Source organism: Tursiops truncatus, chromosome 4 (assembly GCF_011762595.2).
Source record: "Tursiops truncatus isolate mTurTru1 chromosome 4, mTurTru1.mat.Y, whole genome shotgun sequence".
NCBI classification, from domain to species: domain Eukaryota; kingdom Metazoa; phylum Chordata; class Mammalia; order Artiodactyla; family Delphinidae; genus Tursiops; species Tursiops truncatus.
Window position 1 is genome coordinate 130,211,610 of NC_047037.1, and position 17,910 is coordinate 130,229,519.

Below are 17,910 nucleotides of genomic sequence, written 5' to 3' on the forward strand. Positions count from 1 at the left end.
TTGTGATTACATTGGGCCACCTGGATAATACAAAATACTCTCCCCATATGAAAATCTTTAACTTAATCACTTCTGCCAAGTCTCGTTTACCATGTAAGGTAACATTTTCATGGGTTGCAGAAATTCAGAGTGGACAACTTATTCAGCCGGGCACACTACCTACTTCAAGCTTTATGTACCAACACTGCTATGGTGACTGAAAAACTAATCAAGTTCACAGTTTCCCTCCTTACACACTGCTTCCCATTGCCAAAGTGTTTACAAAATGTAGATCTGGTTACAATACAAACACACACACACACACAAAACAAACATTAAAAATATTTCAGGACTTCCCTGGTGGCTCAGTGGTTAAGAATCCACCTGCCAACGCAGAGAACAAGGGTTCAATCCCTTGTCTGGGAAGATCCCATATGCTGTGTAGCAACCAAGCCTGCGAGCCACGACTACTGAGCCCACACACCACAACTACGGAGGACCATGTGCCCTAGAGACTGCATGCCGCAACTACTGAGCCCACGCGCTGTAACTACTGAAGACCCCATGCTCTAGGGCCTGCGTGCCACAGTACTGAGCCCGAGTGCCGCAGCTGCTGAAGCTCACGTGCCTGGAGCGCATGATCTACAACAAGAAGCCACCACAATGAGAAGCCCACGCACCACCACAAAGAGTAGCCCCTGCTCTCAGCAACTAGAGAAAAGCCTGTGCACAGCAACAAAGACCCAACACAGCCAAAAAATAATAATAATTAAAAAAAATTCGATAGCATCCCATTGCTTTTTAGATTTTTTTAAATCTTTAATCTGACCTAAAAGCCCCCAACTCACTCTGATTAGACATCATTGACTATCTTAGATCTTCAAATATATCATGTGTTTTGCCACTTTCTGTTTGTTCTACATGGAATTATCTTCCCTCCTCTGTCCTCCTCAAATCCCATCAACCTTCAGATACTAGTTCAATCACTTCCCTTGGGAGGCCTTTCTGACGTCCCTGAGTAGCCAAAGTCCACCTACACTATCATAGTGGCCACCATCTCCCTCCTACTTGTAGTTCTTTAACCTTTATTTGTGTGATTGATACCTGCCTCAGCAACATGCTTGTTTCAAGGAGAGCAAAACTGACGTCTTTAATCAGCCCTGATTCCTCAGTGCCTAGCTCACTACTGGGCATGATGTAGGTTTTCAATGAATATCAGTTAAATAAATGAGTGAGTGAATGAATATTCCAAGTCAAATTTGGCCACTGACTTGCTGTAAGAATTTATGCATATCACTTGCCTGGGTCCCAAGTCTTTCAACTGAAACAGGAGGTAAGTTGACACCCTGGGACTCACCATCTTAGCCATTGAATGATCCTAACATCAAAATTACTGATAAGCTAAGATTACAATTCAACCCTCTCCCATTGTATTTGGTCAATTAAGCATGCAACTATATAGAGTACTTTTGTTCACTGTGTTACACACTCCTGCTGAGACACACTCACGAGCTCCCAGCTGCCATCATTTTAAAATACAAAATGCAGTGACAGAATTGCAGAAGAGAAATGTTGAAACCTCTACAAGACATCCCACCACAATAGTTTCAAAGTTTAGTCTGTGCAAGAATCTCCTTGGATACTTGTTTAATATACATATTTTCTGAGCTCTGTTCCTGTAGATTCTGATTGCCTGGGTCTGTGCTGGGGCCGAGAAATCTGTATTTTAAATAAGCAGCCCAAGTGATTCCAATAACATGCTTTGAAGGAATTCCCTGGCAGTCCAGTGGTTAGGACTCAGTGCTTTCACTGCCATAGGCTGGGTTAGATAATTGGTCAGGGAACCAAGATCCCACAAGCCATGTGGCACAGCCAAAAAATAAATAAATAAAGTGCTTTGGTCACTCCTTGAGAAATTTGTACTGTTCAATGGTTAGCCATCTGAAAATGTGTCCTCTTTAACAAAACACATAACTTAAAATGGGATGAGTGTAAAATGGTGAAGGAGAAAAAGGAGACACCTTCTTAGCCAGGATTAATAAACAGAGTTTATGTAACTTATTATCATGGACAACTTTGCTCCCCAGGGGACTTGGCAATGACTAGAGACAATTTTCCTTGTCATGACTGGTGAGATGCTGCTTTGCCAGGGATGCTACCAAACATTCTGCAATGCACTGAACGCTCCCCTCCCCCCAGCAACAAAAAACTATCCAGCCAAAATGTCAACAAAGCCGAAGTCAAAAACCCGGGTCTAAAGTCAAGATCACATGCAGTTAAATATGATTGCCATGCAACATACCCCAAAAGTGTCACATGACATGGGCCAGAACTTGCTTACCAAGACTTGGGACTAACTTGAGACACAATTTCAATGCCTTGCTATCTCAGCACTTTTGGAGCTAAGCCACATTGTGAGGCTACTTAGTTAATTATCAGAGCAAGCAACTAATTAACAAAGCTTGCTATTTGATGTAGAACCTATGTGGTTTTCTTAAAAAATAATGTGACATCACAACAATGCCTGGATGCATAATAGGCCCACTGACTCTAGTCAGAAGCATTTCACATGTGTTTCAGAATCAATATGAAAAAGAAATTCCAAGGAAAGTACATTTTTTGCTGCAAGCTTTTAGTCACTAGTGGGATCTGAAGGTCCTGTTTAGCATCTACCCTCTACTCCTGCTGATGCAAAATGGAGGAGCTGAGGTCTACTACTTGTGACACAAAGAGAGAGTTAGAGCCAGAAACTGGAAATGTGTATAAAATTAAAGCACAGAACCAACCAGCAAGCTGAGTTAGTGAAAAGGATCAAGTATGAGAAATTATGGTCTTTTGTGCTACCTTGGTGCTAAGACAGACTTGCTGATGAGTAGAAGCATGACATTTCAACTTGCTTGTTAGCTACCCTTTGGAAGGCCTGAGATGCTGTTCTTCTGATGACCTTGAAAATAGTGTTTCCTATCGCAGCCAAACAAAACATGATGGCAAGTTCAATCTACTAAAAGCATCATTTCTTCAAAGTCTTTGCTGACCAAAAACTAAATATAAAAACAAATAAATTTAAATTTAAAAAATTAGGACCTGTGTCCCAAAGATTTCTTTATCTTAAAATTTAAAGGGCTTCCCGGGTGGCGCAGTGGTTGAGAGTCTGCCTGCCAATGCGGGGGACGCGGGTTCATGCCCCAGTCCAGGAGGATCCCACGTGCCGCGGAGCGGCTGGGCCCGTGAGCCATGGTCGCTGAGCCTGCGCATCCAGAGCCTGTGCTCCACAACGGGAAAGACCACAACAGTGAGAGGCCCGCATACTGCAAAAAAAAAAAAAAAAATTAAGACTGTTCATTAGGAAAGTGTTGAAAATTCTGTCATTGCAACCAACTGCGTAGGACATTGAAGCGTCAAAATGGAAATAATTTGAGGCATAAAGCAGATTATTAAAGAGGAGGATGATTGGAAAGGGAAGAAAATGGAACAGAACACTGCAATGCAAATATCATTGTCAAAGATAATGTCAGGAGCCTCAGAGGCAAGTCAAGGAATTGAAAAGGAATTGGTGTCTGAGGAATAACGGTATTTTTAGAGACAACCGTAATCAACATACTCAGGAGTCATAGAACATTCTAAGTGGTCTCTGCCTGGCAGGCCTTAGAAGCAAGAAATATTTCCATTTATCTAATAGAAAGCTCTCCTGCTATAATTTTAAGTGTTTTTTTTTTCTATTCTCAATAGAAATGAAAAAACATGAACTAGTTTTTCTGTAAATAGCAATAAATAATTGAACAAAAGTATAGGAAAATAATTTTTTATCCTTTCCTTTTTTGCTGAAAATGTTAACACCATTTCATCAACACTTTAAACATCAACAATGAGATATGTCTCCTTCTCTACTTATTTTGGGATAAGAATCAACAGGACTTGGGCCAGTACTCTAATTGTATGTGCACACAAATCACCTGAGGATCTTGTCAATGTGCAGAGTATAATTTGGAAGAGGAAGGCCTGAGATTGTGCAATTTGAACAAGCTCCCAGGTGATGCCCATATTTCTTGTCTGCAGACCATATTTTAAGTAACAAGGGAGTAGGCTTTTTCCTCTATGGCTTTAAATAATTATATTAATTCAACAAATAGTTATCAAGTGTCTGAGATACAGCACTGGTGATGGAACATTGAATAAAGCATGGTGCTTGTCCTCAAAAACCTTACAGCATGTAGGCTACAGTGAGGGAATCAGACCTGCCAATTAATGATGGTGAGAAAGATAAACAGCAGCCCTGAGAACACAAATGGTAAACCAGAGCGTTCCCTGATTCCCACGCACAGAATCTTCAGAACATCAAATCAGACAAGGTCATCACTCTGTGACAATGATGGAGAGAGACAAAAACAAGGCCACTCTGTAGCCATACCAGAGAACAGATGAAAACAAGAACACTGTACAAACCACAAAAATGACTAAACCTCACCTTCAGTGCCTACTGCTTTTTTACCAATGACAACTTTAGTTTTGTTCCACTTCCTCAGTAAAAGTTGTTAAAATACTCAATCATAGAAATTAGGTCTGTTTCCTGATGTTACCTCTGGGAAGTGGACTAATGGTCCCCCAAAGATGTCGCCATCCTAATTCCAGAGCCTGTTAATATGTTATATTACATGGCAAAAGGGCTTTGAGGTTGCTAATCCACAAGCCTAGAGGTAGAGAGATTATTCTGGATTATTGGGGTGGGCCCAATGTAATCAAAATGATCCTTAAAGTGAAAGAGGAAGGTAGGAGGGTCAGAGTCAGATCAGGGAGAGAGATTTGAAGATGCTATGCTACTGTCTTTGAAGGTGAAGGAAGGAGACACAAACCAAGGAAGTGGGGCAGCATCTTGAATCTGGAAAAGTCAAGGAAGTGAAATCATCCATAATGAATACAGCCCTACCAATACCTTGACTTTTGAACTTCTGACCTCCAAAATTGTAAGAGTAAATTTGTGTTGTTTTAAACCACTAACTTTGTGGAAAGTTTTTACAGACGGTACCCAATCCAGAAGAGACCACTGCCTCCTTTAATCCTCTCCAAAGTCAACTCCTTCAAGCCCAAATCCTAGGACAAGTCCCTCCTAACCCTCTTATTGAGACATCCTAGAGTTTCTCATGTGCATGATCTCCATCATCACAGTAAGTAATAAGCCCAACTTTGTTTGACTACGATGTGTTCCAGGTGGTCTTGGTTGGTGGGCAGAGAGTAGTGTGAGCACTGCCATATTAAACAGAGGTGGAGCTTTTCAGTTGGAACAAGGGAGGACCCCTGGGGTAGAGGAAGGCCTTCTGAAAGCTCCATAGGAGTTCACTGGATGAAGAAGAGGTTAGAAGACAGCAAAGAACCATTGCAGGAGAAAGGGAAGCATGTTATAACAAAGTAGGAAATGAGACTAGAGAAATCGGTGTTCTTATGAGCCACTAATTGATCTTTATCCTGAAACTGATCTTTATCCTGAAATCAGTAAGTAACCACAAAATAACCAGAGTTTGTGAAAGAAAGTCATGTTATTAGATTGGCATTTTGAGAGATGATTTCATCTGTGGTATGGAAGATGGTTTGGAGATTGCCTGGCAGACCGGATAGGCAGCAGGTGTATTAATCCAGGCAAGAAACGATAACGGTATGAATGGAGACAGAAATTAGGAGTGAAGATCTGCCACCATTTTGTAGAGATAGTGAGATGGGAAAACCTAAGGACTTGGTACCAAAGTAAAAAATGAAGCCTAATAATTATTAAGATTATTTGGCAAGCTTATGAAATACTAGAGGACCTTCATAACCTCATTTAGGGTCAAATCAGTAAGCACATAATGAATGTTTTGCCTCTGTTATCAGTGGTAGGATAATGTGCTTGGAAGGAATCAGAAGACCTCAGCTTGATACCCTGGCTCAAGGCTCAGCTTTCCCAGTTGGTAAATATTTACTCACTTGGGAAAATTACTTAATTTCCATCAAATTACTAATGATACCTATTTCCCAAGACAATTGTCAGAATTAAATAAAATTCTATGGATGTATTCTGTAAACTGTTAATCAATATGTACATTTAGGTACAGTTATTTATGGCATAAGAAGTGCATTAGGGACTTCACTGGCAGTCCAGTGGTTGGGACTTCGCCTTCCAGTGCAGGGGGTGCAGATTCAATCCCCTTGGCTAGCTATAGCTTGACATTTTCTTTACAAATGAGTGATGCAGCCTCAAACAAATTAAACTTTTCGACACTGGTTTCCTCTTCAGTAATATAGTAGATAATGAAATCTGCCTCAAAAAGCCTGTTATTGTTTTATTAAAATTATCTATTTTTGTATCTGTTACGTAATTACTACAGGAGAAAAAGAGATAAGTTTTTGTTGTACTTAATCCCTTCTTGTCCCTCATTAAGGTATTTATGTTAGGTTCAAGATGACAGGTGGACCAACCATACAGATTTTTTTCCTTCCCCTTCCCTAGGACCCATTAAATTATAGCAAAGGCTGGAAGCCAACAATGACAGAGAGAATTGTAGGGACAACATCAGTTGAGGGGAGATTAACTAAAGGTCTGGATGATGGAAAGGAGATGAAGGGAAAACAGAAAGAAGGAGAAACTATGAGAGGAGGGGACTACAAGCAACAGTAAGCTGATCTTCCCTTCAAATTCCCAGGGAGGACTGGGCCTCAGAACACTAAGAAAAATACCAGGATTGGGGCTGAAACAGAGATAATGTGGTTAAATGAAAATCTCATTGAAGAACAGGGTGGGGTACTAGGGCAACTTGTGTTGTCACTTGAACTTTAGAGCAAAACTTTAGATCTTTACACACTGGCATTTGAGGACCTCATCCAGCCTAAAGGTCAGCCACCCCTCTCTTAACCCTAAAGTGAATTCTGCCTGTCAGTGAACTTTTCCCCCATACCCAGAGATCCAGTGCAGCTCATCAGTGTGTCATTATTAAATCTGAAAGAATGACTGACAATCATAGCAATGACTGTTATAACATATGAGAGGATAGAAATTAGCATATGTAGCAATGATACCATAGCAATAAGTACACTTAACACCTATATCATAGTTTCTAAATACCGGTCTTCACCTAAGGGATCTAGTGCTTCCATGACTGAAGGAGAAAAGTTCAAGATAATCCTGGAATATCTTGTTGAGCCAGAAAGGAAGACATTGATCAAATAGCACTGGGAGCCATTTCTGAAGGACAAAGGAGCCAGCATGAAGATGTCCCCACTCTCCAAATCTGGGACAATTTGAGCATCAAAATTAATAATAATGATATGGATGGTAACACATTGAGTAAAATAAGAATCCTCAAGCCCATATTGATATAGATATTGATACTATTAAATAAGCACACAAACAATAAGTGGGGAGAAGAGAAATTTCTTACATAGAATGCCAAATAATAAATATAGAAGGAATTAGAAAATTGTGAATGGATCCTTAAATAGTGGGTGAAAGCTTGATAAGGAATAGAATAAATATTTACATAGTGTCAAAGTATCGACACAAATTAATTATTAATTACAAAGGGAGAAATAGCAAATGTGCAGTGAAGAAACGTGAAGGACACTACTTTCATCAAGTGATCAAGGTAACCACCAACCAAATTTACATGAACCAACATAAAGTGTCTCTTGATACAATGCAATGAAAAGGATACAGTGTCACTTCTATGGCATTTCTACCAAAAAATGCTAAACATGAATCTAATCATGAGGAAAGTTGGATAAACCCAAATCAAGCTATATATATATATATCTTATAGGCTGTCTCATATTTTGGGTCCTTGGAAGGAAATGAGTGGATAATCATTTATAACACGTTAATTGGCATAAAATAGGAGACTATTAAATTTCCCATAAATATTGAATAAAGTATATTTAACTCTTAAGGGTCAGAATTGTGTTTTATTTATCTCTCTGTCCCCAAATTTTAGGACAATGCTTGGTGTTGTATCTACTTGGTGAGTGTCTTTTGAATGAGTATCTCTTGAAGATACTCAGTGTCTCAGGCCAGAGACTGCTGCAGGTTTTTACAGCACCTCAAGTTTTAACACAGTGACCAGAGCCCAATAACTTCATACATAAATGAAGTTTATATTGGACTCTACAATATTTTGCACCCATAAAGCAGAGATTCAACAAATCAATGAACAGTTATTGAGCATCTTCTCTGACACAGACAGGGGTGCAATAAATACTTGATACATGAATGCATGAGCTTTCATTCAAACAGAGCAGAGGTTTCTCAGGAAAGAAGATAAGAAGCATTTTCTAAGTGCAGACCACATATCATTTCAAGTGCTTCTGATGGCAACTATCACTCCAAAGAACAAATGCTTCATTTTAAATACAGCTATACATATAATCAGAGGTGAAGAAGGTAGGAAAAATAAAACCCATCAATCAAAAAGGGAAAAAAATACTATGTGATTTTAGCTGTCAGCTTCCCTTTACTGACCAAATCTTAGAATGTCTTAAAAACAGAATGCCATAACTCAGTCCATTTAGTGAACTTTTTCCAACAGTTTATGGGGTTCAAATCTCTCTAGGACTGAGTTCTATAAACAGCAGGAAAAGGGGATAAAACAAAATGGAATTGTGTCACTAATGAAAGGAGGAAAGAAATGTTTTTTAACATTCAACAACTAAGAAATATTCCTGTTTATAATCAGCATAGAGAAACACTGACAACTGCGGTATACAGACTATACAGTTGACTCTTGAACAGAGTGGGTTTGAACTTCAAAGGTCCACTTATATGTGGATATTTTTTAATAGTAAATACTATAGTACTACACAATCCACAGTTGGTTGAATCCACAGAGTCAGAGGGAACCTCAGCTACAGAGGGCTGAACATAAACTATACATGGATTAACCCCCGCATTGTTCAAGGGTCATCTGTATTTGGATTAAATTTAGAACTTTTTTAGGGAATTTTTAAAAATTGAAATCTCAACATAAAGGGACAAAATTATTAGGCATCACCCTATCTTGCTGTACAGTCTGAAATCAGAATAAGATTTGATTGAAGTTCACCATTACAGGTTGAAAGTGGTTGATGAGTACAAAAAACAAAACAAACAAAAAAAATCATAAAATAAACAACCAGAACAAAAATATTTGTGCTAAATGAATTTGATTTATTGAGATGAACAGCAAAACCCCTTCCTACTCACACCTAATTGTAATGCATTGATGTTGATGTAGAGATTAATGATACATGGGCAGAGCAATCATAAGAGACAAACTGCCTGCTTCACTAGTAAAAATTCAGGTATATTGGAAAAATATATCTTGCTTTAGCTGTAGATGAGTACCAGTTCAGCATTTTATGCCTGGGTGACTTGTTCAGCATCATCAAAGACCAGGATTTCAGCAAGAAGTCAGCGGGAAGATGGAAGATGTATCTCTCAAGCATAGCTGGAAGCAGGAAGACAGACTTTGTTTTTCAGGTTGTTCTGTGCAGAGTAATGATCGAAGAGTCCTGTAGTCATCTGCAGCCATGGTCCATCAGTAAGTGCTGTAGCCAAAGCCAGAGCCAGAGTCCCATGGCCGGCAAAAGCTGCCACCATAACCATAGCCTAGGTTGCTAATGTTGCTACCACCAAAGCAGTAGCCCAGGGAGCTGTAGCCATTTCATCCATAACCGTAGTTCAGGGGAGAGCCCAGGGGCATGACGCAGTTCAGGAGTGTGGCTCTGAAGGTCCTGTGGAAATCGGTTGCTTAGCAAGGATTACCTGGGAAGTAGCTTCCACAGCAGAAGTAATGAGTCATGGTGGCAGGAGTTGAGAAGGATTTGGATAGATTGCAAAGAGCAAGTTACCCAAGAATGAATGAAGTTCTTGTCCTGCACAGGGCCTTTTATACCTCAAGCTGGTGGGCATGACATGCTTGCCTAGACATCTTATGATAAATTTGCATAGATAATTCTATTATTGTTAATAAAATGCATATAAAGGAACCCACAGACTCACTGCTCACATTTTTGTTGGCTTTTCTATCTGCAAAGGAATGTGTCATATCTTCAAAGCCAGCGGCCATCCTTGACACACAATTGAATTCTTTTCATCGGTGTTCCATGGTTTAACCCATGTTCTGATTGCATCATGTGAGACTCTTTAAATCCTCTGATTATAAACTCCTCCCAATTGATATAGCTAAACTAAAAAAAGCTTTGGCAACCATGTAAACACTTCTACAGCTTCTTGAAATTCTCTCCATATGTCATTCAAAAGCATTGGTATACCAACTGTTTAATGGGTATGGAGGTTTTTTTGGAGTAAAGAACAATATTTGGAACTAGAGATGGTAGTTGCAAAACATTGTGATGTACTAAATACCACTGAATTGTTCACTTTAAAACTGGCTCATTTAAAAAAAAAAACTGGCTCATTTTATGTTATGTGAATTTCATCTCAATTATTTTTAATTTTTAAAGCATTGCTACAGAAATCCAGCAGAGCAAGTCTTTTTTACAGAGGCTGTAAGAACACTAAATAATAGGATAGCTATGGATAACATAGTAGTAATTTTCATGTATTTCATTTATGAGCATTATCCTTGTTAACATGTCTTTTTTTTTCCATGGAGAACATACAATCTTTGGTTGTAAATCATCTTGAACATTGCCAAGCTGTCTTGTTGTGGAGTTGCCACACTAGGGTTGAGTGGAATGGTGCCCAATTTAAAGTCATGTTATACCATGCTTGGTTCTTATTGACTCCTAGTAAAACAAGCTTGGATACCATGATCCATTATGAAATACCAGTTATATTTAAAAGTGCAGCACTTACTTCTGCTCCCATTTTGCAGAAGTATGTCCACTTTTCATGACAAAAGTAAACCAGAAAGAATTTGAGCTCAGCAAAGCTAAGTCTATTCCAATTCAAATGTTTAGGAAAGAATCATTTTTATACAGCCTAATTTCTCTGAAAATAGATAAAGAAAATTTCCTGGATACCAACTCCTTTGTATATTCCTCCCTTAATGGATAACCATAGAGCCCAAAGGGCAAAATATTCCAGACATTTCTCTGTTAAAATTCCTCCTCTCTGAGGTTCCCTGACACAAGAACTTCCTACAGGTCATATTATTTAAGTTTGGACATGCTTTTTTTTTTTAATTCTAAAAACTGATTACGTTATGAGAGTTTATAGTTAGAATCAAAAAGATAAGGTCTATTTTCAAATTCAATTTTTAACAAAAGGAATGAATTAAAATAAGAGGCTGTATCCTCAAGAGTCCAAATTATATAAACTCTACATAAGCTAATCCAGAAAACTCAAAAATATGTGTGGGAGTCAGAGAGGGCAGAGGGGACTGCTCTCATTTAATTGTGACTGTTCAGTGGTTACTTGAAAAGTTTTACTGCTGATTCTACCATCCAATGACTTCTGAACCTGTAATTTGGATCTACTGCCACCAGGTGGCAGTGGTATTTATTTCAGTTAGTCTGAACTACAGGACTGGAATTGGAGGGTTATCAAATGTAAACAGGCAGAAGAACGCCCTAAAGAACTTGTTTGAAATTCAAATTTCCAGAGCTATCCTCTCTCTCTACCACCATGAGATCCTGGAAATCTGTATTTCTAATGAGTATCTCAGGTGATTCTGATGAATAAATCATCCTGATAAATTCTGGACAGTCTTTCATGAGATTTCAAGGACTCTGTCTTTGCTTGGCTGTGTGAAATTGCCCTGAGCTGCTTATTTCTCTTTGACAGGCATGTTCAGTGTCAGTCACAGGTGACCTATTCTCTGGGTGATAGAGATAATTAAAGAAAAAAACCTTAGTTTGCCTTTTCCATTCCCTTGTGCTCTGTTTCTTTTCTCAGGTCACACCTGAATAGAAAGGGAAGTAACTACAGTGTGTCCAGGCATATTTTACCAGGAGGTAAAACCCACCTGAGCTGGCCTATGAATCACTTACACCCAATTAAAAAAAAAAAAAAAACTATTTTGCTTGTTTTTTATTTTCCTATATCCTCTTAGACTTTCCCAGAGAAACTCCTTAGCCAAGTATTTGATTCAATATTTTTTATTTTAAATATTAGTAATAATAAATATACATGAAGGGCTCACTCTGTGCTAGGTTCTGTTCTAAACACTTTATGTATACTACTTGTTTATATATCTTACCATATACATTGTGTATATATGCATATTTATACATATATATATATTTATACATATATATATATATTAAGAGGACATACTATGCACATTTTTGTTTTTTTGGTTGCACCACACAGCATGCAGAGTCTTAGTTCCCCAAAACAGGGATCGAACATGCACGCCCTGCAGTGGAAGTGTGGAATCTTAACCACTGGACCACCAGGGAAGTCCTGCTATGCACTTCTCTAAGTACTTAACAAATGTTAATTCATTTAATGTTTGCAATGATCTTATAATATGGGTATTACAATTTTTCTAATAAGAAAACTGAGGCCAGAAAGTTTAAGTCACACAGTTAATAATCAGCAGAATCAAACTCCAAATCTAACCCATATAGCTCCAAAGCCATGTTTTTCCCAGTTTTTCTCTACTGCCTTTGATGTTAGTGATACTTTAAAGGGTTTCAGCTTATAAAGTGCCTCAGATCACTTTATGTTCTTGAACAGATCAAGGAAAGGCTAGTTTTTTCTGCCATGACAAACAACCCGAAGTCTAGATGCTTGGAAGAATCAGAGGTTTATTTCCTGCTCACACTACATATCCCCTCAGGTTGGTGGGTGTCTTAGATGGATGACATTCTCATTCAAAGGCTTAAGCTGACAGTTGTCACCTAAAATATTACTAATAGGGGAACGGCATGTGGCAAATCATACACTAGCTTCCAAAAACTTCCACCCAATGTTGTGCATCACTGCCACACTCTTCCCACTGCACAGCCCTACCTAACTTCACTGGCCATACCAGCAATGCTGTGTGCCCAGAGGAGGAAGTCCACGATGTTGCCCAGCAGCATTAATGACTCCCATGGAGACTTTATATTCATTACACAGACTACAATAATTTCTAAAACATAGTTTAGCAATGTTTCTAAACACACTTTCCAAAATTTAGATAAAAACAAATAAAAAGGGTTTTTTAAGACTTTACATAATATAATTTAAAATAGTTCTGATATTTTATGTTGTAAAACATATTTTTCTATGCAGTTCATTCACTATCAATCTGTACACATTTATGGATTACTTGATAGTTTTCATTTTTTTTCTTTCTCTTCTTTCCTCCACATCTGCCTAGTCACTATGTAATCTAATTGAGGGAAATGTTGCCATAAAAATTAGTTTTACATGGAATGGGAGAAAATATTTGCAAACTATGCAACTGACAAGGGGTTAATATCCAAAATGTGCAAATAGTTCATACAACTCAATATCAAAAAAGTAAACTACCCAATCAAAAAAATGGGCAGAAGACCTAAATAGACATTGCTCCAGTGAATACATACAGATGGTCAACAGGCACATGAAAAGATGCTCAACATACCTGAGTATTTAATGGGTATCTTTATCAGACAATAATTAGGCTCTACAGTTTAGCCCTTCAGCTCCTACAAGAATCATCTTTGTGTAGGCTCTAACCAGTGTCAAGTAGATATAAAATGATGGTGCTTGCCCATTCCCTCATAAGATATCTCTTACCTCACACCCAAAGGTTTCACCTTTAACATCTAAAAAAGACATTGACAAGCCTATGTGGTACCCATGTATGTATAGTCTGGAAGTGTGGGGAGTTAATGCTCTAAGGGGTGAACCTTTGTACAAGAGAGATGGGAGTCAATGGACTGTCCTGGATAGTTAGGCAATTTCTTGGGAAATGGTCCTATAGAATCAAGCACTTAGTTGTATTTAGCTGTAGTCAACTTAATAAAGCATCTTAATCTGAGGTGTCCACCCTTCCCTGTTTCACTTCCCTGCTCCCTAAGAAAGAAAATATACATAAGCCCTTCACCAGAAACTTTGATTTCTGAAGAAACTAGACCAAAACAACACCTCAAAAAAATTCCTTTAAATATACCTTTGCTGAGATGCAACTCATATATGATAAATTTCACTCTTTTAAAGTGCACAGTTCAGTGATTTTTATAGCCTCAGAGCTGTACAACCATCACCACTATTCAATTTCAGAACAATTTCATCATCTTAAAAAGAAACTACAGGGACTTCCCTGGTGGCACAGTGGTTGAGAGTCCGCCTGCCGATGCAGGGGACACAGGTTCGTGTCCCGGTCCGGGAAGATCCCACATGCTGCGGAGCAGCTGCGCCCATGAGCCATGGCCGCTGAGCCTGTGCGTCCGGAGCCTGTGCTTCGCAACGGGAGAGGCCACAACAGTAAGAGGCCCGCGTACCGCAAAAAAAAAAAAAAAAAAAAAAGAAAGAAACTACATCATTAAAGTCTCTCCCCATTCACAACCACCAATCTAAGTTCTGTCTCTATGATTTTGCCTCTTTTGGACATTTCACATACATTTAATCCTACTACATGCAGCCTTTTGTGTCTGGCTTCTTTCTCTTAGTATAATGTCTTTAAGGTTCATCCACGTTGTAGCATGAATCAGTATTCATGCTGAATCATGAATCATTCTTTTTTATTGCCAAATAGCATTTCATTTTATGGATACACCATAGTTTTTTTAATCCATTCATCAATAGATGGACTTCTGGGTGTTTCCAATATTTGGCTATTATGATTAATGTTGCCATGAACATTTGTGTAAAAATGATTTTTAATATGTCAAAACTTGAGTTCCTAATTTTCTCCTACATACCTATTCCTCCCCTAGCCTTTCCCATCTTAGTAAATAACACTGCTATATACTTGCCCAAAACAAAAACTTAATTCTTTTTTTCATATAATTCCTTTATCCAATCTGTCACCAGGTCCAATCAGCATTGCCTCCAAAATACATCTCAAATCTACATACGTTTTTCCATTCTCATTGCTGTGATATAGTCAAACCACCACCATCTCTACCTAGGACTATTGCCATAGCATCCTCTCTGGTTTCCTTTTTCCCTCTTTTAGTCTCCCTCCACATCAGCTAAGTTAATATGAACTTTTCAAAATAAAGTGTGCTATACCCTACTTAGAAAGTCTTCAGTGACTTCCTGTTGTTCTTAGAAAAATAAAATTTCAAACTTCTGACATGGCCTGGTTCCTGTCTAACCTTCGAATCTACTTCATCGTACTCTTTCTCCCTTCCTATGATCCAGCCACAATAGTCACCCCCTCACTGTCTGTCACCCCTGGCAGTAGGCACCTTGTCTGTCTTATTTGTGCCTAACTAATACATAGCTGAAACTCAATAAATATCTCTTAACCTCTTAAATGTATTAATGAATGAAATAGTTGTTGGAGTGTGTGATGAAAGATGAGTATGATTTGGACAGGTGAAGATAAAAAGATATTCAGGATGAAGGAACACCATGAGCAAGGAAAGAGCAGAATTGTCTGTGTTGGTTTAGGGATTGGTGAGCTGATCCATTTAGATGGAGGAATGTACATATGGAGGGAAGTTAAGTTGAAATTTCCAGCAAATCAGTGCCATAGTTAGAGAAAGGATGGTCTTACATGCAGGGCAGGTGTGGGAAGAGATAAAGAGCTGCTACCAAAGGATTTAATGAGGAAATGATGTGATTAGAACTGGCTTAGTTTGAATAATGGATTGTAGGAGAGAGCTATGGAGAGACACCTATTAATATTCTATTAGAATTGTCAATTCAAAAAAATAATCAAGCATCTGAGTGAAGCTTGGCAATAAAAATGGTAATAAGAAGACAGATTTGAGTGACATTATGGAGGGAAATTGTATGGGACTTATTTAGCAATGAATAAGATGTCATCTATGAAGGAAAGAAAGGAACCCAAAAAATCACCTCTGGTACCCGGGTAAAAGGTGCTTCTAGTAATGGCAATAGAGACATCAGGAGAAGGATTTTAATTTTAAAGGGGTCACTTGTGCCAAAGAGATTATAAACATTTGGAAATAACGAAAAACAGCTTAGAAGAAAAAAAGCTAAATACAATGATCAGGCTTTCATCTTTCTTAAAGTAATACTTTAAGCAATGTTGGTAAATAAGATCCACTGGGTAGAAGAAAAAGACTGAGAACAGAACACTGGAGACACTGGGATTTTTAGGGGGATAAGGAACAACAGCAGTCAGAGGTGTCAGTAAATGAAGGTCAGAGTATAGTGGGGAAGTCAGAATTGCACCGATGATTCTTAAAAATGAATAAACATAGACTATCCTTTACAGATGATGATTAAGGAAGGAAAGAAAAATGACGAGAAAAGAGCTCGAAGGGTAGAAGGATCAAGCATTAGTTTCCGCTATGGGTGATATATATGTTATACATATGTTTCATATATGTAATATGTTTTATATGTGATAGATATGTATACACACACACACATATATATATATATATATATATATATATACACACACACACACACACACATAAACCCACATATATCACATACAGTTTGAGTAGCTCCATTGGGGCAATTCTTAATCACTTGCAGTGAAGATTCTCCCCTTTCTTTCACTGAAATTTTCCTCAATGTTAAAGCTAGAGGAAACATTGGTCCAGCTCTCTCTTCATTTTATATATGAGGAAAGTGAGATTCAGGGAAGAAAGTGAAATATCCCATGTCACACTATCAGTGTTGATTTGAGCCTAAAATCAAGGGTTTTTAAAATTTTTTTATTTCTTTTATTGAAGTATAGTTGATTTACAATGTCATGCCAATCTCCGCTGTACAGCAAAGTGACTCATTTATACATACAAAATCAAGAAGTTTTGAGTCCTTGTCTATTACAGACTTGAATCCAACCAGTTTCTCAGGGGAAAAAAACTGATTCCTTTTTTGCACCTTACCTCCTCTGGTGGGCAAACCTAAGCTGGCTCCCATGACTCCTGCCTCTTGGTATTCACACCCTTGAGAAATACTTCTGAGTGTGCAGGACCTGTGACTTGCTTATAATGAATTGAACATGACTAGAGTGACAGCATGTCACTTCTGTAATTATATTACACAGCATTGTAACATCTGTCTTGCTGAGAGGCTCTCTCCCTTGCTGGTTTTGATAAAACAAGTACCACGTTTCAGAGACCCACATGGCAGGGAACTCCAGCCAGTAGCCAACCAAAGAAACTGAGGCCCTCAATCCAATAAGCTACAAGAATTGAATTCCACCAACAATGATGTGAACTTGGAAGTGGACCCTTCTCCATTCGAGCCTTGAGATGAAGCTGCAGCCCCAGCAGGCACTCTGGTTGCAGCTTTCAAATGAGACACTAAGACACAGAACCCAGCAAAACTGTGCCCAGAATCCTGACCCACAGAAACTGGGATAATGTAAGTGTGCTGTTTTAAACCACTAAGTCTGTGGTGATATTGTTATGCAGCAAGAGAAAACTAGTACAACCTACACACAAATGCACACACACACACTCACACAAGCACAGATGCAATTTGTCACTCATCCAAAAGGCTCCAAAATGTATCTCAAATCCTCTCATATTTCTCCATCACCAATGTCACCAGCCACCAAAAGCCATTATCTCTTTGCTCTGTACTCACTGCTTCAAATTTTAGGTGAATTAGTCTTCTGTCCCCTGCATGGTACAAGGAAGAAGGGGTATATACCAGCTGATACAGTTGCTCCTAAATAACTGCCCTCTTCACCATTGCACCAGGCTATCAAAATTGCTCCCACCATCGGGGCTTCCCTGGTAGCGCACTGGTTGAGAATCTGCCTGCCAATGCAGGGGACACGGGTTCAAGCCCTGGTCTGGGAATATCCCACATGCCGCGGAGCAACTGGGCCCGTGAGCCAAAATTACTGAGCCTGCCTGTCTGGATCCTGTGCTCTGCAACAAGAGACGCCGCGA

At 38.8% G+C, this 17,910-nt stretch overlaps 1 protein-coding gene across 1 annotated transcript; it reads right to left on the reverse strand.

Moving 5' to 3' along the window:
- Positions 1-9,512: 9,512 nt before the first annotated feature.
- On the reverse strand, positions 9,513-9,776 carry KRTAP7-1 (keratin associated protein 7-1). The gene is given in 1 exon segment (XM_019922366.2): positions 9,513-9,776. A coding segment is annotated over 1 exon segment (264 nt).
- Positions 9,777-17,910: the final 8,134 nt, after the last annotated feature.